Genomic DNA, 23007 nt, shown 5'->3' on the forward strand with positions numbered 1-23007 from the left:
AGGTGGTCATTGGTTAGGAAATTGCTGGTGCCTGTGTAATCAGCACTCCTGTGGTAGTTAACGATCTAAAAAGGTTTGTTCTGAATGATGTGGGACAACAGCAATGTGCATAAGATGGCTTCTCTCAATCATAGTTTGCTCAGCCTGGTGCTTGTAAAAATACAGTGAGCTAAATGGCAGAGAAATGAACTGCTTCATGGAGGAAGTCTTTTAAAAACAAAATTCTTTTCTGTGATGGATTTGACATCTAAAGTAAAAGAAGAAGAACTGTTTCAGCTTAAAAAGCTGTGGTTAGATGTTGCGAAAGTATCACATTTATATATTTATTTTGCAAGGAGCAGAATGGTGGGGCTGCTCCCCCCATTTGTGTTTGCTTGTGTTTGCTTGCAGGATAAAGTAGTAGTACTGTTGGAAGTGAAGATTTCTACCCAGTCACACTTCAGAAACATAATGAAGTAGCCTCAATATGCTCATATAGCTGCCCCCTGCCTCCACTTCCCAATTTTAGGGCCTGACAGACACTGTGCTTTGACAGTCATGGAAAAAACCTCACCTTTATATCCACAATTCAAGTTAATCAAAGCATTTTCTTGCTTTCTTATTTTCTAACTTACTTGTGTGTTTTCAGGATAGTGAAAGGGAATAAATGGCAACTGTTTGCATGCATACATACGTGAAGCAATGCATTTTGTCATATTGCTAAAATTTGCCAGCAGATTTTTAAATTAGTTGGAGACTTCAATGTACAAAGAAGTGTCTAATGTGCTTTTTCAAGGAAGGCGGAAGGTATTTGCTCAGGGTACAAGTAGCTACTGACTATAGCTGTCTGTATCTAATTCATCATAAAACTTTGTTTGACCATATGAGATTCAGGTAAAGAAGTTTGTGTTGTTATTTCTTGCATATCTGTTCAGTATCGCCCTTGTCACAGGTTCTGTTAATGGGATTTAGTGAAGAAGATGCCAATGGCTACTAGATGGTGCCAGATAGTTACAGAACACAACTGACACGTTCACCGATGTAGTTGTCATTGAAGTAAAATGTTACTGGAAAGAAAAACAAATCCCTGAGTGTAAGGGATTACTTTACTGAAATAATGTACAAAATAATGAGTTCTTTACTTCCCATGTAACTGGTCAGCCAATCTATAGCAAGTAATATGCTTAGTTTTCTGTTGGGATGCTGTTTTGAGTTTTATAAGGGAGAGGAAGGGACTAACATCCAAAGTAAAAAATTAATATTGTGTTTTATCTGATTAGCTGTTACATTAAGATTTTAACAGGAAATATTGCAAACTCTCTTTATCAGGTCTAGCATCTCAAATAAGGTGCAAATTGTATATTACCTTTTGTTTTCAGTATTTCAGGTGCTGTTCTAAAAAGATCATTTGATATTTCTTGTGATTCCAAGCCTGTGCCGTTATGTGAGATCCTAGGAACTGTGACATCACCTTTAATTTGTTGAAAAGTAATCACTGCATGTGAAAAATCGTGTATGAAGAGCAAACTGTCTCTTAACCAGATAATGATTTTATTAGCAGGATTTAATTTTTGTTATATGTTGGGTGGTCTTTCCTCAAGTATGTTTACTTCTCCTCACCTCCATTGTGCGACGAAATAGATCCTCAAAGGAGAAATGTTCAGGTGTGGAGAATAAGGTTCTTTGTTAACATGTGATGAGCTGAGTTTACAACTCCTTTTAAATAACCTTCTTTTAAAAAAACTTGGTTGCTCTTTTTGTAAACATTGACTGATCTGTAAACATACCTTATTTTTTTTTCACTCTGCCGAATTCCATAATCCATTTTTTATAGCATTTTTGTAAGACACTGCAAGAAGTTTGACAGTTTTGTAGTGCTCTTGTTTTATCATAACAATGATATAATTTTAAGTTTCAGAATATTTGGGAACTGCTTAGATAGCTCACCTCTTGAAGCTGAAAACTTGTCATTACTGAGTTTTGTCTAGGTGTTTTTATAGCTTAAGACGTTGTTTTAAATGTTTTTGAAGAGAAGTTGCCTTACTGAAACAATTTACGCCCTTTGTTCTGGGTTCCAGGAGGGTTGTAATTTTGCATTCTCTGCTGAACTGAACTGTTCATTCTCTGTTCATTATTTTACAAAGAGTAATAACCCTCCAAGGTGTTGAAGAATGCAGAACAGAGAGTTGAGCTGGCTCTGTACAGGAGCCAAGGTGGGCTTAGCAGAGTTTAATGGCTTGGACGTTGTTGCAGCGTTAGGTGTCCAAAGTGGTTCAGTAGGAGTACAGTCATAGTAACAGCTATGTAGTGTTATGCCAGACCCAACAAAAACTTCAGGGCTCAAGTGAATTTTTAAAATATTTCTGCATCTTTGGCACAGTCAGTCTGTGACCCAGATAAATTGTCCATGAATATTCCTGTATTTCTGGTCATTCAAGGCCAGATAGAACTGCCCTGTGGGTTTCTGCTGATGGCTGCTAGTTGCTCTTCATGATCTGTGTAAATATATTGTCTTAAAAACACTGTTATTCTTAGCAATTATATTTTATTATGGTGACTCTCAGAGATTCCAGTTAAGACTGACACCATAGAGCTTGGCAAGGAGTATTCCTAAAGAGAAGACCTTGATGACTGAACTTCAGAAAGAAGGGGTAAAATGCACCACAGAGATGATGGTGGTGGAAGTAATATGAATACACAGTTATACATATTGGCATATTTCTACTTCCCAAATGGTTTCTGCTTAGGAACCATGTTTTTGTACAGTGTAGATGCTATCAGACTGTAAATACCTGAACTCCAATCTACGTTTGAGTAGGAACATTGTCTTCTGTGAACAGTCTGGATACGTGGTACACAGAGGCATGTTAAGATGTTTGTGGCCAGATCTTTCTGAGTGCGCTACCCTTTATACAGGTGGTGCTGTCATGGGAGCGCTCATCAGAGAGGGTGATACTGTGTGAAACTTGTTCATGTTTGCTTCTCTTTTCATGACTCGCAAAGGAATGTTTCCAGTTAGAACAGAAAGTAATACAAAGCAGAGCGTGGCTGAGCTCAGGTTGACAAGAGCACCTGTCTCTGAAGCAAACCTTTGCATTCTTCAGCCTTCTTGGCTTTTGGACATTTTTGCAGTGGTGCAGACTAGGTTCCAAATGCCCCTTCTTGTTCCAGTTAACACAGGTGTATTTTGGAAAAATCTGAACAGAGAGGCTAGTTTTTCTAGGGAATTCTTATTTAAAACAATTTATGTGGTATGTCAGCCATCTCAAAAAGTTTTACATAGAGTGCCGCCCTTCCTAGCGTCTTCTGATAGCGAGTCCATGTTGAATTACCATGTGCTGTGATCCTGGGTAAAGTGTTGCAAGAAGAGTAACCAAGGAGTTTGTCCCAACCACTATTTGGAGGGCATTTCAGGGATAGTATTTCAGATAGATGATCAAGGGCAGTCAGAGTGAGCCCTCTGCAAATGGAGGCATGAAGGGCTCAAAGATTTATTCTTTCAGCTGTCAAATAATGTCCTTTACCCAGTGTGACCAACTTGATAGCAAATCTCAGCAGGTAGAAGGTTTTGCCTGCGGAGTGTTGACTACATCCCAGTGGTGCTAGGATGAAAGAGCAATGGCAAGTAAACACATTTTACATCTGAAATAAATCACTAATATTTGTCAGACAGACTCAAGGGTAAGGGCTCTGGAACAGGATTTTACAGATGAGCTCATTGGAGCAACTGTCTTGGTAACAACTTTTTTCTGTTAAAACTGTTTCCACCAGGAGCAGAGCTGTGGTTTCTTCCACCGACTTAGGTGTGCTGAAGTGAATTGCTTTGCCTCAGTGTTTCCCAGGGAGGTTATAATTCTCATCTCTGACCTTGTGCAGTACTTGCTTGATGAGTACTTTTATGCAAATGTAAATTCTTTGTGTGCTCAAGAAGTTGATACTACAGTCATTTAAAATCCTGTATTGCTGCTCCACGCTCTCATTGTGTGTCTGCCAGTGCAGAAATAGACTTGCCTTTTTTTGTCAAATACTCCCAATAGATTTGATATTGAAAGGACTGCCATTCAGCTGCTATTTCAGACTTTTGGGGAGGGTTGCTTGATTTGCACTCTCTTGACTGGTGCAGTATTAGGGCTCAGCAGGGTAAATGTAGCTGTGTATCTTTTATATAGGTAAGTAATGCATTTGAGTCCTAATACCGTACCCATCGAGGGCCCAAAGCAGCTGCCTTTACTGTCCTGTGTCTGTATAGCCATATGGTACGCATAAACTGTAACGTCATGTTCTAAGTAATTAATGCTGCAGCTAATATTCTGAACTGTTTTTCTTTTGCTAAAAATCACCTAAACTTGAGAATAAACACAAGTGTTTTTAATGGGAATTAAAACCTTTTCTTCTATTTCCACGATGCAGGTAAAACAAAATAATTATTGCCACAGTGACTGCTTGCATTTTAAATAAATATATACATATTATTTAAAAAAAAATCTAGTTAACTTTAAAATATGGAAGTTTTCTTGTCATTTAGGGTTCTGTGAAGCTGATCATCAAGAGGGTTGCAAATCATTGGTGGTTTCTATTTTCAGAGTTCCACATCGCAGAGTAATTTGCTTTAATTTCACCCAATTTAACCTATACTTCACACCATCACCATTCAGCTTTAATAGCTATGTTCTATGCATAAGAAAAGCAGATAAATGTCCACAATTAGACTGCGAGTGATTACAACTAGTTAGGGCTTTATGAAGACAAAACTTCATAGGGCTGTAGCACAAAACAAAGCCACAAAAGATGTCTGAAAAAATTCTTTCTTCAGAAGTCAAGGTTTACTACAGTGTTTTATTTAATGTTTTTTGTACTTGATTTTGCTTATGTTGAAGATGTAGGCAGGTGCACCTTCTTCAAATGAAATTTACTCTGCTTAAAGAATATTAGGTTTGTGTTACAGGTTATTAATTTCACTTAAAATTAGCTTGCAAGGGAAAACATGCTAAACCTACTTTATTTGTTGGTTCTTTGTTAACACGTGCTACGTTTAAGAAGCTGTAAAATGTTGCCTCTGACAGTATTCTTTTGCCGCCCTTATCATGAGTATGCATAGTAAAATGTACCATCATCAAAGTTAAATACATTCTATAATGTTAAATCTGCTTGTACCTCAGTCAGAAATATCTTTTGCCGTTTAAATCTTTATAATACTGATGATAGCACGTCAAGCTAGTCTAAGTACGGGTATTATTTATAGTTTAATGTTTTTTGACACTTGTAGTCCTGTTTCTTTTGATAGCTTCTAGCCCCCCACCCAAGTCACCCTATTTTATTTCTTTTTGTTCTCTCCCCGATTCCAACCCTGGTAAGTGGCCGGATAGATATTATTGCTCATTTATTTCAGGGCTTATAACAGGTTATGTGTGTGTATTGTGAAGTGCCATATCAGTCTGTGACAAGCAGCTCTTTTTGGTAATAGTTGTTGAATATATGCTGGAGAGGAAGTGCAAGTATCAATTATTCTCTAGGTCTGGTTTTTGGTGGTGTTATTAAACATTCTCTTATAGCTTATTGACAAAAAAGGCTGGTCATTACCCTTAACACTGATAGGAGTTTCAGCCTGTGATGCAGTTCAAATTCTGATCAAATTGTAAATATCCCTCTTAAATATAGCATAACGTATACCAACGCAGTTGCTTACCTTTTGTAAATGAATACAAGACACCAGAGTGCTGTTGTGTGGAGCTTCGTATTAGCCTAACAGTTTGTTCCATTTTACTTTAAGGATAAGGATAATTAAAAAAATGAAGCAACTGATATAGCAAATATAAATTAAACTTGAAGATATTAATTCATTTCCATAATTGCAATTAGGAGCAGAATAAGATAAGTTTAGTAGTAGTAGTTTGATTTGGATTTTAGCGTCTCGGTGGCAGCTTGGTGCAGCTACAAACAATAAAGTTTAGGCTATGGGCAGCTTCATTTTTGTGTCAAACTAGTTTTATATGCTATATCATGAAACTTTCAGTCCAATCAGCAACTACATTTAAATACTGCAAATTGTGGCAGCAAAACAATAATTCTGCTGATTAGACCCTTTCCATTTCTTGTAAGTGAACTGTTTATGCTGTTGAGTACCTTTTGAAAAAAGAAAAAGCCAAAACAGCCTTGATTAGTCAAGGAGTAATTGGATGACTTGATTTTAGCAAGAGAATGAATTGGTTGATGATAGCCTGTAACTAAGTGTAGTGGTTCTGTTCAGATGAATACATAACATACAGTCATCAGATCTTGACAGGTATAACATAAGCAATGCAAAAATCTCTGGAGGCTGAGAGGTAAATTTTGTCAGAGAATTTTAAAGCTGATTCTTGAAAGAAATGGAAAGAAACGTGCATGCCATTAGATGATACCCTTTAAAATGTGGCATTTGTTGCTGCTGTGCTGTATACATATTTACCTGCCATTACTTTTGCATGTGAAGAAGAGAAGATATAGTCTATGTGTCCTGGCTGCCATCAAGACCTGACAAATAGACAGTTCCTGCTATTCCTCAGGGAAAAAAGAGAGTCAGGTTTCACATGTGCTCCAGACAGTCATTCTGTTTTCTGGATCTTTTTTATCTAGTATCACTTAAAAGCAAAGTGTAGAACCTGCTATCACTGCATTACTACTTTAATACTGCTTTTAAAATATTTTTTCCCTTCTGGTATTATATTTGAACTTCTTTAAAAAAGTGTTATTGCCAGGTGGACTCTCCAAAGAGATCTGCAGGTGCCCTGAGAGCAGCAACAGAGTAGGACTTAGTGCAGAGCTCCTGCTACACTCCTGGCTGTAGAGAGAAGATCTGAACTGCTTCCCTGCACTGTGGGCCCACCACACTTGGACCTAAACAGCCCAGATAAAGCGCTCAGCCAAAGATAAATCCTTCCCTGAAACTGAAGAATCCTTTAAGTTTAGGCCCACGGGCAACAGAAGAAGGAGCTGGATGTGGCAGTGATAATTTCCAAGCTCCTCATTTCTAGTAACGTCAGGTTAAGTCATTAGTTTTGGTGTTGTTAGATGGCAAAATGAATTCTGCTGCTGTGTTACGCTTTACTCTTTTCCTGTCTAAATACTTGTTCTGATAGCAGTATCTGCATGCCACTAAAACATCATGGGAATTTACCACAGCAGATTTGTTTACTTACAGCAAGACTGATGCTTCTAACTCTGTAGTCTTTGTTCTTTTATGCCAAAGGAAGTGGCAGGGGTGTATCTTTCAAGCTACAGTGCAAATCCATCAGCATTTCCTGGGAGATCATTTGAAAAAGGCTTATAGCTAGGATACTTAAAATAGAAAAGAAAGAGGTGGGTTCCATTCAGCTTCCTTTTGAAAGGTTGACTGACTTCTGATAGAAATATACTTTACCTCTGGTGGGATATGCGAGACACCAGTTCTTTAAACAATGCAATTACTGATTAGGGTTTCCCAGTTGACCTTCTATATTGCTGTATGCTTAGCTTAGTGGTTGGCAAACAGGCACTTCATTGAGGAGGTTCTTGAGTAAGTCTATTTTATGTATATATTTTTTCCTCCCCATATGGTAAACTGATTCCTTTTTTTCTCTTGTAGTAGTATGCTGTAGTTTCCTGTAGTAGAAGCAAGGCAGTTTTGGAGCACAGACAGTATAACTTTAGGGAGTAGGCAAAAGGAAGGTGCTGTGGTTTGGGAGTTTGAGAAATGCTGAGTCCTTCTGTTCTAAAAGCAAATGCAGTTGATGAAGACATGGAAGAACAATAAATTTTCATTATATTCGTTGGAGAAGGTTATTGTCCATAGTTCATGCTGTTTTGAGAAGGCAGTGGTATGGCTAGTTTTGGAGAAGTTAAAATTAAATATCTTTTTTAATTAGTATTATTTTTTTCTGGAAATAGTAAGTAAATAAATAAAGTGGCATAGTTAGATCAGTTTATTGTTTGATGAAATTCCAGAATATCGCATCAACTTTTTTAAGAGAAATTTTTTAGCACAAGTTTGAAAAAATTGATTTTTTAAATGAAAACTTTGGAAGCTAGACCACAGAGCTCAGCAGCCAGTAGCCTGGCAGGTGTGAGCATGCTGCAGAGGATAGTGTGTAGACAAGTTTCTAACCTTGGAAAAGGTCTCTCATATTTACAGGAGCTGAGCCTTCATTATGGGGTATTTAAACACAGCTCATAATCAAAACGGGTTTTACGTCTGGCAGGCGACTGTGTTCTCTCTGTTCTTCTGCAGCTCTCCCATTCTAGTCCTTTTCTTCTTCACCTGGATGCCCCATTAGTATGATTTCAGGGAACCTTTCCTCCCTCATTTTTCTACCAAGCTCTCTCAAGCTAGTAATCAGATTGAGATCACAATAAGAGTACCAGATATCCTATTGTACCTCTCCACATTATTTTTACTCATTGATTCTGTTGTAATCAGTATCAGCCAAGCCAATATCAGCATTTCTTCGTCAATGTTTATTTTTCATTTGCCTTCTGCAGAAAGCTACATGTCCATAAACTAACTGGTATTCTTTTTCTGTGTGATACCCAAGATAATCTTACCTGTTCCTTCAGAAAACTGAAATTCTCATCTGTTTGCTATCATCTTGCACCTCAAGACCTACCTCCCATCCTGCTCCCAACCTGCTTCTTCCAATTCAGCATATTTTAGTGGGTCCTTTTTATTTTCAACAGGTTGCTTTTCTACATAGTGCTCGATACCAGCTGCTTATACTAATGTTTGCTCAAGGTTCATGGCCTGCGTCCACCTTGTACATCTTGTTCATCGTACAGGTGTTGCACTTTCTTTGATTGGACGGGGATGTCATTCTTAGTCCCCTGTTTGTTATACTTTAAAATAGCTCAATGCCTGTTGCTTATCAAGAAGAGTTTCTCAGTTTATGCCAAAATCTGGACATTAACACCAGTTTGGCCTTTTGTGTACACAAAACCCTATACCCGCCACTTCCTTATGGACTGTGGCTGTCTCAGTGGGAAGAGATTTAAATTGCTCTCCTCTAAGTGTTTCTGATAACTTAAAAAAAAAAAAAAAAAAAAGAATCTGCCATGATTATTTTAATGCATTTCCTATCTGTTTAGAAGGGAATTGTATGACCTTTCTCAGCATGCCTGTTGATAGATTTTCTCCTTTCTGAGTTAGGAAAATGTGCTTTTCCTCTAACTGTAGAATTGAAAATATAAGCTCAAAATCCAGCATTTTAAGGGAATATGCAACTTGTCTTAATTTCTTCCATGAGAAAAGTCAAGCAATCCTGTGAGGGGGAGAGAAGGCTAAACTGTTGCCTTGAATGGGAAATCATCAGCCCAGCAGAGGGGCTCCTTACCTGACCAAGCAACTGCCTGTTGCCAGACATGGGTCTCTTGTCATCGATGTTGCCTAAATGAGCTGCAGGATGGCTGCTGACACAGGCGTGAGGACAGCTGATGGGAGGAGGAGACTTGGAGAAAACTCTGGCAGAACGTTGAAGTGTCCATGAGTTAAAGCATTTAGTGAACTGAGAAGAGAGCAAAGGTGAAATGTGTAGATTCAGTTTTGTAGGGGTGGAATTACACTGCATTAATTAGGTTTAGATGAATAGAGAACTGGTTTTTTTTTTTTTTTTGTGAAAAGGAATGGGAAGATGTGAAGAAATGAAGATAATTGCTGGAGAAGCGTTTTACTGTTGTTGAAGAAAATGGAAAACCACAACTAATAGATAAGCTGTGTTTTGTTATTACTGACTAATTCACCTTACACTCGCTTTTTCAGTAAAACTTCATTTTTCCTTCAGACCAAAACAAGCTGTTTGCTTTACTGTACGTTTTTATGTTCTAAATGTGAGATCTTTATAGTCATGGAGCTTTTCTCCTGGCTTTAACAGGAGCCCCTGTTGTTGTTTTTTAAACCTATGGACACCAAATGCAGAGGGAGGATGTGAACAGCTTGAGAATATATTATTTAGATGGTAATGGACGCTTTTTTCTTAATACAAGGAAGAAAGATAAACTTATTACTTTTTTAGCTGCATAAATACTACTTATCTGTTGAGAAAGCTGGGCAGGTAGACTTTTCTTTGATCTGTATGGTGACATCTTCCTACTTCTTTTCCCCCCTTTTTATTCAGTATTTTCCTTGTAAATCAGAACAGAGCTGTTATGTTATGTTTTCTGGTATTTGTTCATCTGAACAGCCCGTGTCCCATTGAGTCAGGTGCGCAGATATAGATTTATGGAAGGCAAAGGCTACAGTATCTCTTCCTTAATTGCCTGGCGTTGGTATGGGTTAGTGCAGTGAGTTTCCATTTGAGAGAGCGGCCTGTTCTCCAGTCATGGCCAGCATCAGAGTTGGATCTATTGCTGAGGTGATTTTCCTTGTACCAAGAGAGCTCATTGCTGATCTTTGGAGAGACAGCTGATGGGAGAGGAGGGTACTTCTGGTAACCGCTGTTTTAAAGACTTTTCATAAGTTCATGTGAAAATGATTTTCACACTTGACTGTCAATAACATTTTAAACCTGTGTACCGTGTCTTTTGATGTAAAATCTTTATTGCTAAACCCACTGTTTTCAGTAAGTTAAAAGACAAGTTGAAGTTTAGGATGTGTATGACAACAAAGAACCCCAACTTTCTGTCTGTCAGGAAACAGGGTAAACTACAAAATTTAACTATCTCGTATGTAGTACAAGAAATGCTTTGTTTTTTGTTTTTTTTTTTTTTCCCCATGTAAAAAGACGGTTGATTTTCATTTTGGTAATATTAAAATAAAATTATTTTCATAGTTGATTTCTCAGGCATGTCTTTAGTGTTACAAGATAGGCATGCAAATACTCTGCAAATTGACTCAGGAATAAGTAATAAACTGTTTTTAATTGTTAATATTTTTGTTTTTAAAATATGTATTGATTTTTTGGGGAGTGTTTTTTTTTTTTTGTGATGCTGCTTATCTGATAATTTTAATCCTAGTTGAATTATGTTGCCAGATTGTCTTCAGAAGGGCATGAAGTCAGCACACATGCTTCAGTAATATCTGGTTGTTTTACCCTTATGTTTCCAGTTGGCAATTTGAAATTATGGCTTCAACTGCACTTTAAATATGTGATAATAGCATGTGTTTCTAATAAGGGCCAGCAACATTTTGTTCAGATAGTGTGAATGGTTGTCACTCATATATGACAAATGCACCTTCATCTGCTTCTTTGATGGCCCCCTAAAAACCATACCCTCAAATCAGGCCGATGAAATTAGCTGCTGTGTAAATTGTGTGTCTGAGTGGTTCATTATCTAATCACCGTCAGAACCACAGTGATAAAGTAGATTGAAACAGGGACGAGGTCTGCCAGATGATTTCAGGCCTTTTTTTCTAAGCCCTGTTTCCCTTGGAAACACTAAGAGTCGTTCAGAACTTCAGAATTCTTTGTCTAGAACTTCTTTTTTTCTTAATGCATAAAATTGGTCAGCCAGTGAGGGCTGCCAGGGTGATTTGTAAGGTTTTCTTTCCATGAGTCTTTTAGTCGTTACTGCGTGTATTTAAAATGTTCTGTGATGTTCAGTTTAGCTACTGTGTTTGCTACTGCTAGGTTAGACACTGTTAAATACAGTGGTACGTATTTTCAGGAAAGTGCTCTAGCCTGTTCGTATTTAGAAGAAACTCTTAAAGATGTGTTAAGTGCTCTCCTGAAATGGCAAAGCGCTATGCTTTGTATGTATCTGTATAAAGCTTTGGATTCTGGAGTTGGTACGTAAATTAACAGACTAAAACAGTATGACATAAAATATTGCAGGTGACACTTGGATACGGGCAGTATGACAGACCTACTGACTTTACTTTTTCATCTCACACTCTTGTGACTCTTGATAGTATGTTGTAAATATGTATTTATTGTCTTTTTAGTTTTAATATGTAATTTATGTGTTCTTTTGTTTTAGGAGCATTTGAAGACGATGATATCACTCATGTTGAAGGAAGTGTAGATCCTGTTCGTGACATTGAAATAATACATGAGGAACTTAGACTTAAAGATGAGGAGCTGATCATGCAGAGTATAGACAAGCTTGAAAAAGTAGCTGTAAGAGGAGGAGACAAGAAATTAAAACCTGAATATGTAAGTATAAGTATATGGCCTATAAAAGTAGGTCATTAAGTACTCTGTGTTAAATTGAAATTTTTGTATTGTTGGGTTTCATTATTGATCTCCCACATGGATAATAAGAAACACTGCTACTATTTTAATGTGTATTTTAAAGTAATTATTATTCTGAGTTGAAACATTACTAGAATGGATTATTTACTGCATTGACAATGTAAGATTTCACTGATAAAGCTAACAGTAATTTTTAAAATTTAACTGTTATCTCCTTGCTGACATAGCTTTATATGAGAATTGTCAATGCTTTGTCAAACTTACATCAGGGTTTAGTTGTAATTCAAAGTCCAGCAGTCACCTTTGAATTATTCTTGCTGTTAAGTTCTAGTCTGATGTTGATACTAGTATTCCTGTAGCCACCAAGTGAATATATTTTCTTCGTGTGGTTGCACTTTGTGTGTTTTAGTGCATGATAAATAAAGACTGCTAGTTGGAATTAATTTCGGAATGTTGTTGTGGAAAGCTGCTTAAATTAGCTCAATTATTACAGGGTAGTAGTGGTGTTTCTTTGTAAATTAGAAATGTATAATAATTATCAACTAAAAAGTATATTTTTGTAAATGATTATTTTATTGACACTTGACTTGTGAGTCTGCTACACTTTGCCAGTAGTCTAGTTATTAATTTTTCTTTATTTCATTAATCTTATATAAATATTTCAGGTGGTATATAAAGCACATTCTCTAATTATTACAGCAGTGTATCAGTGTGGAAACAGACTATTTATGCTTACCAATTAAGTAGTAAAAAATACTGTTTTCTTCCATGGCTTTTTAGATAGCAAGTAATAAGAAAAACATTGTCATATCAGTGCTGGTGTTTTAGTTTATCAGCATTGAAGTGCAGTGAAATTTGTTGACCCTACCTAGTGTTTGGAAGTGAATAGGAACTGAAAGTGAACATCCCTCTCGAAAATGTTCATCTTCATGATGCAGTAGTAAAACCCACTTCTTTGGTAGCTTCTGTTGGTGAAGAACTAGTCTTCATCTGGCTTTAAAAGTATTTTATTCCCCGATTGGTCAAAGCCAGAAAAAACAGCTGTTGTTGCATGATTTGAAGGCTTTCACGTAAGCCCAGAGAGAGAGAGAGAGAAGCAGGTATGCTTCATTTAAGGTCTTAATCTGACATGTGTCAACCCAGCCTTGGGTACGTGAGGGCAGTGATTTCTGTCTTTTACGAAAGGTTGCACCTGCTTAGAGGAACAGTGCAGCTTACGCCTACAGTTTCAAATAGCATCCACAGAGTCTTTCACCTTTTAAATAAATCTTAAAGAATGGGGCCAGCGAATTCAATGTTCAGCCTAAGGCTGAATTTTACACTGGCATGAGATGATGAAAATGAGGAGTATTGGATGCTGTTCTGGCCCAGTTTTGAGCTCTTCTCGCTTACTTTCTTGTGTGGCCATCTTTGGAAACAGCTTTGCTCGGCTCCTCGTGATAGAGATGTTCTTGTCCAGTTTTTGAGTGTACCTCTCTGGATGCTTTGAGGGTTTCATATCATACTCTCTGTTCTTCCTGTGCTAAGAAAGAAGGCCGCACTTTTTTTGTGATTGCAAAGACACATATCTGAAGTGTGTTTTAAATAAAATTCTTAATAGTCATCATGTAACTGTAATGGGTGGTAGGTACAGTTACTGTTGTATGACAGAGCTGCTTTTACTCATTTTATGACTACCAGAAGTTGGTATGTGTTTGAAACAGAACATGTCAGGCTATTCTCAAATCAAGGGAGACAGTAAATAAACTCAAGTCTAGAAATGCAATTTAAATTAGAGAAAACGTTAAAATCTGCATTGCTAATCTGTCTTTACCCAGCTTCAGTTTCTCATCTTTCTCTTTGCCTCTTCCTTAAGTCTCCTAGCTGTTACTTCAGCTGTAGTTCACCTGTCAAAATGACTTTGTCATCTTGTGTTTGTAGCTTACACTTCCCATCATTCCTTGTTTTTTTTATCCTTTCTTTATGAACATAGGCACAGAAAACACCAGGTTCTTGACGTTGTGTTGCTCTGCCAGTTCTGTTCTCAGTAATAGCTGTTACACTTGACTAGTCTCAGCTGAGTTTGTCAACAATGGAGGTTTCAAAGGCATTAAATTCCTTTGTTTCATGGAAAGGGGTGGCTGAACAGAGGGGAGAGGCACAAATTAATGCTCCTCTTGAGACAAAGGCTGCACGTAGGAGCTACAGTCACTAGGGAATTTCTTCAGGGAAGTGCTGTGGGGCATCATGTCTTTGAGTCCTGCTGATCTTGGACCTTCTTGCTTGTCTTTGTGACTTGTATGCTTGAATTGTAAGGGAGACAGTAGACCTTAGTAAAATGGACTTTTTTAAATGGTAAAGGCCTGTGATAACTTTGCCTGGTTACTTTTCTTTTCATGGTAAATCAGTCCTTAGGCCTAGTTACGCAGCTTCTACAAATAGATTTGTGTGGTTTTAAGGTTGTAACAGCAATTCTTGGGCTTTTCCAGCAACTAGATGGGTTTATTTAGATGTTCAGCCACTGGGCTGTGAGGCACAGTTTGCTTTGCCTCTTTTCCTTTAACGTTTTGTGTGGCAGAGAAGGCCTATGGTTGCATTTTTATAGTATACTGTGTGATTAACTGTGTGGTAAATTACTTTGGGGTCTAGGAGAGAAAGCATACGGCACTGGTGAAAAAAACAGTTAAAGATTACACTTCCCTAAAGCAGTAGCCAAACGTTAGGAGTGTATTTTGGCTGTTTGATCATTCTGCACTTCCCAAATGTGTTGCATTTTGCAGTTAGCTTGTTGAGCACAGAGAGAGTTCCCTGTCCAGCACAACTTGTAATGTTTCCATGTGGCCTGTGGCTACTGTTAAAGGCTTCCTCTTTCCAGAAAAGTCATTAAGAGACAGTATAGACTGGAATTCATACTTTTTTTCAAACAGGTTGTTTTCAAAAAAGGGGAGGGGATGGGGAGGGCTGGGAGACAACTTCTCAGGATTTGCCTTTTTAAGTTATTTACCAGTATATTACATAGCCATTGCTAATATTCTGTTCCTTCCATAACAGAGGTGTGCAACAAGTGGATCTTTCCTGTGCTCTGAGTGTTCCCAGTCATTTTCCCTTTCTGGAAAACTAGGAGGTTACAAGGGAAAAACTTGTTTTTTGTAGGGTGTTTTGGTTTTGTTTTCTGTTTTGTTTTTAAGGCACAGTGTTAAAATTTTAGTCTCTCTTGTTCATATGTTTTTCTTTCCTATCCCTTTTGGGAGTAGTTTAAGGTAAAGGACACCTTAAGAGTTTTAATTGGTTGAGAGTTGTGAAAGTTCTGTGGTTCATTTGGATAAAGATATGACAAGCGTTCTTACCTGTATCGCTTTCGGACCTTTCACTGGCTTGCTTTCCCTTGCTGAACAAAAACACCTAGCACTTGAATTGCATTTTGCGTTTCTTTCCACTTTTTTTGAGAGCACTTTGAGATCTGTTGAGGAAGAACACTATATAAGGTTAGGAAAAGAAGAAGAGGGTGACGAAAGAAAAGAAATAATATTGATCTTAGTCAAGCATGTTTTTCCTGTGGTAGTTTGCTGAATATAACAAATAACCTTAATATGAAAGCTAAGGAGAAGTTACTGATTTCAGAGAGACTATAATCTCTGTGTGACCTGTGTAAACTTATTGTTGTCATTAAAGGGGATTTCACTGTGTGTTTCATGGAACCTAATTGAAAGTAGAAGTCATTCTTCTCATTTCATAAATTGTCTGCTTTAGAGGATTCTCTTTTATCAGTAAGCTTCCACAACTGTAACTTGATAGTCTGAAATCTCCAAAAGGTTTAGGAGGAGAAAAAAAAGAAAATTGTCAGTCTGTATCAGTCGACAGTTCTTAAATCTGAGATTTCTATTTGATTGTCAGCCGCCTTGCACCTCTGTTCTAACTTGTTAATTATAATTTTTCCTTCATGTAAGCCCACATTGCATACAGTTGGTAAGTTCACCTTTGTGCGATGACCTGGCTTTGCAGTTGAATACAGTGTTAACTGTTCATGCTGTCTCTCAGAGAATTGATTTCTCAGTCCCCTGTCAGCAGAAATAAAATAGCCAACTGCTGTTAAGGAGCCATCAATGAAATAATTTTCAAGTTCTACTTAAAAATCAATGACACAATATGGTCCAAGATCAGCAACATGTAATGTTGACATAGGCTTGGAATAACTTCCTTTACACGTTTATTTTTGTCTGTCTTGCAAGTGTGCTCTCTGCCTTCTTAGAAATGACTGTCTGCTTTTACGAAGGATACTATGCTTTCAGACTTAGTATACCTTTAAATGTTATTTTGGCTACAACCTTCTAAAGAGATATTATAGAACAAAAATACCCCTGTTATTTGCATGTATGAAAACAACACGAATATCATTTCAGAAAGCAATCAGAGTAATTTTGATTTTATATTTTAAATCTGGTGCTGGTATCTGCAGAGGCATGAGAAAGATATCGAGTTAAATTTTATTATTAGCTTATTATTCATCTGTCACTTTGAGTAGCAGGAGATTGCAAAGTAAAGTTCAAATATGTACAAATTTATAGATCAGAATGTACAAATTTTAAAACTTGTTTTAAAAATATATTATTTTTTAATTTATGGGATTTTCAGTCCTGGAGACAGAAGTCTTCAAGTTAATGCAATGTAATATAGTGAAGTGAACATTATTGCAAGATTCTTTTCCATAACCCTTCCTGTGTGATTCAGTTCTAGTCCTTAGAGATTGACCTTCTGCAGTAGATAGCTTATTCCTTCAGCCTTTTGTTACTGCGCTGAATCTTGAAGTCCAGCACAGAATAATTCTTAGTGGTAATGGTATTGTGATTTATATATCTGACCACAAGAATTTTTATAGTTGAGTTCACACAGATTATTGACATTAGTGATATGAAGACAAAATCTTTAGGTCAGTATCAATGTCTGCAGTGTTTGAACTTCCAATTTTCAGTTGAAAGGCAGCTTTTACAGTAGGTCAGAATCAATATTCACTGCATTTTAACTTCCAGTTTTCAGTTGAAAGGAGTGCTTTTACAAGTCCGATGAGATATCTAAATTCCATTGTTAAAGTATGTCAATTTTAAAATAAGATTAGGTTTTCAAAGCAAGCACATTTTGTAAGAGCAAAAGTAATTGCAATTATGAAAAGAACAGTTAGAGACTCCTTTTTAATGTGGTGGTACCGGCACCATCTAGTGCATATTTAACTTAAAACAAATCTTGATGCTTTCCTTGTGTTACCGCAACGGGAGTTGAACTAAGAATTGATACAATGACCCTAGGCATAGAGTGTAAGTGTCTGTTGGCATGTATGTGCTATGAGAAGTAAAGCAAAATTTTCCTAATGACGTTTTAAGTAGCTTTAATCCCTTATTCCTTCTTCCTTCCTTCCATTTTACATCTTGGTCCTGTCCTGATAATACAGTAACTGTTCAAAAGATGGTTTTTTGTTAATTTAAAATTACTGATATTATGTGGGACATACTTCACAAACAGCAGATAGCTGGTAGATTCAGTTTCTTCTCATTAACAATATATACTATGTTAAAATACGGTGAAAATCTTCCCTTCCTGCAATATTCTGATGAATGGGATGGCGCCGAGCAGAATTCGCTGACCTCGTGCTGCAAGCACTCACCAGAGTTCTCACGGATGGATGAACTCTTATTTCCTCTAACTGATGATGCCAGTTGGGAATTTTCACCTTTCTTTCGTTCCAAGTTGAAGATAAATACAGTGATGAATTGTATTTTTTTTTCCCAGTCGCTTTGGCCTGCTTTTGTGTGGAGAGTTTGAGAGGCCAGATTGTTCCACTGGAGATGGAAGGAAAGGAGCGGTCTATGTGTACACTGTTGACACACTTTCTGCTGATGGCTGTTACAATTAGTAACTTAAATGTTAAATCATAGGGAATGGAGAAAATATTTATATTCTTAATGCATATAATTATGCCTAAAATCTTTATTGGACCATTTACTGTGCTTAATGTGGTATTTAGAGAAAATTAAAGTTCATTCTGGAGAACATTTTGAATGTAACAGGAAGATATTCATGGCAGATGTTTGTGACTTAATCGGTAGTAAAGCCTGACTTAAAAGTACATAATGTGTAAATACATGTTTGGATTTCTTTTGGTATTATCGGCAGACAAAGAGAAAGTCAATGCTTAAATACTTTCTACCAAGGCTGGTCTTTCCTGTGTAGATTTGTACAGTGGCTTAAAGTAATTACTTTTGTAAATAATGTCTGTCTGGATCCAAGCCGTGGTGTAGTTTTTAAATAGTGTATACAAATGCCAAAATAACTCCATATGTGAATAGTTGTATTCTGAAAAAGACACCTTTTTCAGTTGGCTTAATTCACATCTAGAACAAATGCATTTACAGATGGATTTCTTTGGCAATAAGTGTGTGTAGACTAATGCAGTAAGAAAAGTTTAGTGAAACTCCTATGGAAGATGTTTCATTTTACTTTTCAGTGCAATTGTCTTGTCTGAATTTCTGAACTGCTAGAAATAATCACTTGTAGATAGACTGATTTCTGTGTTCTTGCTTGCTTTTTTCTTTGAGAAGCTGCAAGTGACTATGTCATTTTATGTAGAATGCCTCAGAACCCACAAGGATGACCCACACAGGAGAATTTTGGGATTATTGACGTGAATTACATTGCCTGGAATGTTTTGGGTGAAAGTACTTGCTGTGGTTCATAAACATTATTGGCATCTGGCTCTGAGTAAGTTTTATATCATGTACAGCTTGTACTGGCTCTGTTAGAAGGTATTGAATAGAAGAAAGGATAATACACTTGTCCTAAATCCATTACTTCTCCCATTGTATTTTTATTAAAGTCAGTGAGGAAGGGAATTGTAAGAGATTAGACATTGTTTTGTACCACAGAGGAGCTCATTGTCACTCCAGTTGATGCACTGCCTGACTTGTTCTCTTTCTTGCACCCAGCTGCTACAGCTTATTTAAGCACTTAACACAATTGAAAAACAAGATCTAGCCTTTTTTTTTTTTTAAACAGCAAAATTTGTCTTAATTGTTCTTTAAAAATACCACTGTTTCTAAACATTGTTTTTACAATAAAGTCTTGCTTTGTCACTTCAGCCTCACTCTGTTAAATCGCCAGAAAACCTCCAGGAAAAGCAAGAGTGCTGAGGCTATGCTCAATAGAACGGAAAAAGATTTCCAGGGAAAGCCATGAATGGGAGGACTGGGGGTACGGTGCACCACGTACACATGCATTAGCAAGGAAATCAGCGTGCGCACAATAAATTGTTCTTGGAGCAGCACGGTTTAACTAGTTGTGAGTACTCTACCTCAAATAGTATAGTTCTCTATCTGTATCTGAAAAACCATCATAGCTATTTTGAAGGCCAGGTGGAATACTAATTATTATCTAGTTTGATCTCTTGCATATCCCCGTTTAATTCTCACAATTGTGGTTAAAGTAGAATGTATCTCTTAGGGGGGGAAAAAAGTAACCTGTATCTAAATATTTTCTAGTTAGAGATACAGTACTGTAACTTGCATAAGCTGTGCCAGTGATTAATTATCTTTACTGTTTAGAAATAAGACACAGCTTTAGTCTGTATATGTCAAACTTCAACTTTCAGCCATTTGATTCCTGTATGCTAGTGTGAAAAACCCTGTACTATGTTTTTTGTTAATTTTACATATATATGAAATGCAGTAAGAATAAAAGCATAAGATTTAAGCATACTGCATCTTCATGTATAAGCACTTTTTCAAAACCTCTTTTTCTCCAGTTTTCCAGTATTTCAACAGAGATGAGTGTAGAACTATTCACACTGGACATTTATATACTCAAAGATTTTATTAGTCTTTTTTATTTATTAGTCTTTTAGTTACAGTACAGTTCGTTTGCTTGCGACCCTTGAGTCTTTTCAGTCACTCTCGCAAGGGGGAAGTCCTCTACCTGGTAAATACTGTATCTGCCCTCCCTTGTCTCCCACCTAGCAAGTGTATGAACTTGAATTTATTGTATTGAAAAACATTGTTTGCTTTCACTAGATCTGTCTAGCAGTTCTGGTCACTACACACATGATTCACGTTGTTAGTCATTTACTATTCTCAGAATCTGTGTCATTAATGTGGTCTTTTTTAGGCTGTTGATGAAAGACGATAACTAGCAAAACGCAAATAATTTGTTTGGAGTGCTACCAGAAGCACACTCATTGGATTTTCTATTTACAGTTACATTCTGAGACCTGCTGGTTAGGTGGTGTTGCTTCTGTTTAGTGTATGCAGTGTTTTCTGTATTAAATACTGTACATCACTGAGCCAGATTCCTTAGGGAAGTCTGAATATATTAATTATACACTACTACCTTCATTATTCATAGAACCGTAGAATGGTTTTGGTTGGAAAGGACATTAAAGATCATCTAGTTCCATCTATTGATATGCTATGCTGTTGGACTCCTGTATGAAGTGAGAGGAGCTAAGAGCTACAGGTAACGTTTTAGGTACTCATTATAGCTTTTCTGAGGAGCAGAGCAGTGAAAATAAGAGTTTTGGACAATTGAAACATTTTAATAAAACTTATTTAACTGCTTTTGAAGTGTTTACAGGGATCTGGTCAGTTATTGTATCTCAGAAGTTTTGAAGGGAACAAATAAGTTGCTGAGAAACACTCCATACTTCCCAGAAACATCTCCTTTGGTGGGGGGGAAAAAAAGCTACTGTACTCACAGTTACTCTCTGTAGTAGTGGAGAATTTTGCACTGCCTGCAGGGTCACGGAGAACTCACTTGCACTTTGAAGTGTAAAGTGATAATCCTCACAACTGCTTACTTCTTTATTAAATTTGCGGAAGTTAATTACATGCCCTGCTATTTACAACAAAACCCTCACAATTCTCTGATGCCAAGTAGGCAAGTGAGTTTTCCAAGCTTCAGTTTAGTCCCTCATGCTGTAAGAAGAATCTGGCATTGGCACACATTATTACTATCATCCATCCAGAGAGTTTATTAATGTATGCACATTTTTCTACACAGTAGTGTCTCATGAGCATGTCTTGTTAAATCTCCTGAATGCAATTTAAATGTATTTCTTTATAGTATTTTATACTGTTGGGACCTATTGTTAAAGTCCTGCTTTAGCATTTGTGGGTTGACTCCTTGCCACCTTTGGAAAATGAGAGCAGGACATAAATTAAAATCACTGTATCACATATGGCTAAATATACTAAGTATTCACCTGTGCTAAATATATTGCCAATGATATAGTCAGAAATTAACTGATGTTTAAAACAATGGTATTTGATATTCATGAAGTTTGCTGTATTTCATATGCATTGACAACTGTAAGTAAATAGGATTTTGGAGGGGTTTTTGGCGGCTTTTTAAATGGTGCTTGCTATGATGTTGCTAGATGAAAAACAGAATACGAATACCCCTCTCATCAAACAAGAAGTGGATCATTCTGCTGGTGACAGATTGACCTCAAAATGTGCAACTGGGGAGGCTAGATCTAATGAAACAAAGTGGATCATTGCTCTGTATTCTGTTATTAAGCATCTCAGAGTTAACTAGAGTAATGATTAAATGTGTTTAAATGACTGTTAAAATGATAGTGAAGATAAAAAGGTCAGTTCATACTCTTTCACCAGGCCTAAACAGAAGCAATTAATAAAACTAAAAATGGTGCTACATGAGAGAAAACCTGAAAATGTGCTTTTTGTGTGTTTGTTTAGAGTACTGGGGCAGCTGAGTGCAAAAGAAATATGTGGAAGTAGTTGCCTTTCCTCATATTGTCATTGGTATTTAACAATTTCTTGTTAAGGGCTCATATTAAATCTCATTTAAATGGGACACCACCATTGATGCAGGGGGATATGAGTTCATCTGTCCCTTTTTTTTATTTTGTTTCTGGACTGTCTGCGTGGTGCAACTGCCCAGATAGTCCATCAGAAAAAGTTTGACTTTGAATAATTATTTCCAGATTTTTTCTTTGTGTCTTCCTGCCTCACCAGCTTCAGACATAAATGCTGTATTTGCTTGTAAGTTTCCATCCTTTTATCTAAAGAAAGTTTTCCAATACTTTGCCACATTATCTGTAAAACCAAAATAAAATTGCAAGTGTACAGCTGTCAGTTCTCTTCAGCATATTCAGTAGTTGGTCAGCCTTCCCTGTGGAAGTGAGCCATGTAATTACTCCTTTAGAACAACACTTGCAAACAGCATCAAGTCAGGTACCTAAATGAGAACTCTGAAAAATTAGGTTTAGGTGTGTCACTGTAGGTGGCAGGTGAATGTGGAAGAGAAGTTCTGATTGGCAACTATGTGCTTGGATAGGCTTTAGAAAGAGCAAACTTTATTTGCTGTAATGATGCTTGAAATTTTCTGGAGGTTCCGTGTTCTGTAGCTACCCTTAAAGCGTGATTAAAAAAACATTTCATTGCTGCTTAAGCCCAAAAGATTGGCTTTGATAACCTGTGCTATAATGTTTTTTCTGTCCTTTTTTTATCAACTCCAATTTATACGCAAGAATGCGTTGCTGTTGGGGGGGGAACTGTAATGCTGAAAGCCACGTGGTAGGTGCCTACAGAATTAGTTGAAAACCCAAAATAGCGTGTAATCAGAATTCCTTCACTGCTGAACAGGAATCTTGGAGATTGTGTTGATTTTTATATATTTATTTAAACAAAAGCTAAGGATAAAGATCTTAAATGGGAAGTACCTATTGGTAGAATTGCTTCCCTTATCTTGTTTATACCGATTAATTAAAAAATAAAAAGCACATAGGGTTAAAGATAAGATGGTACCACTGTTTTCTTCTCTATGTGTGATCTTGTTGCATGTCTCTACATAAGCTGTTCTGGCCACTCATCATAGTAACCAGCTGGGCCATTTCACCTGCTGGAGCCATTAA

General features: G+C 37.0%; 1 protein-coding gene across 3 annotated transcripts in view; it reads left to right on the top strand.

Moving 5' to 3' along the window:
* OLA1 (Obg like ATPase 1) overlaps positions 1–23007 on the top strand; it is a 110775-nt gene that overhangs the window by 45812 nt on the left and 41956 nt on the right. For all 3 annotated transcript variants that reach the window (XM_068407558.1, XM_068407559.1, XM_068407560.1), the window contains exon 5: positions 11899–12074. In XM_068407558.1, the coding sequence (XP_068263659.1) occupies positions 11899–12074 (176 nt within the window). The remainder of the gene's footprint in view (positions 1–11898; positions 12075–23007) is intronic.

The sequence above is a fragment of the Nyctibius grandis genome, chromosome 9 (assembly GCF_013368605.1).
Source record: "Nyctibius grandis isolate bNycGra1 chromosome 9, bNycGra1.pri, whole genome shotgun sequence".
NCBI classification, from domain to species: domain Eukaryota; kingdom Metazoa; phylum Chordata; class Aves; order Nyctibiiformes; family Nyctibiidae; genus Nyctibius; species Nyctibius grandis.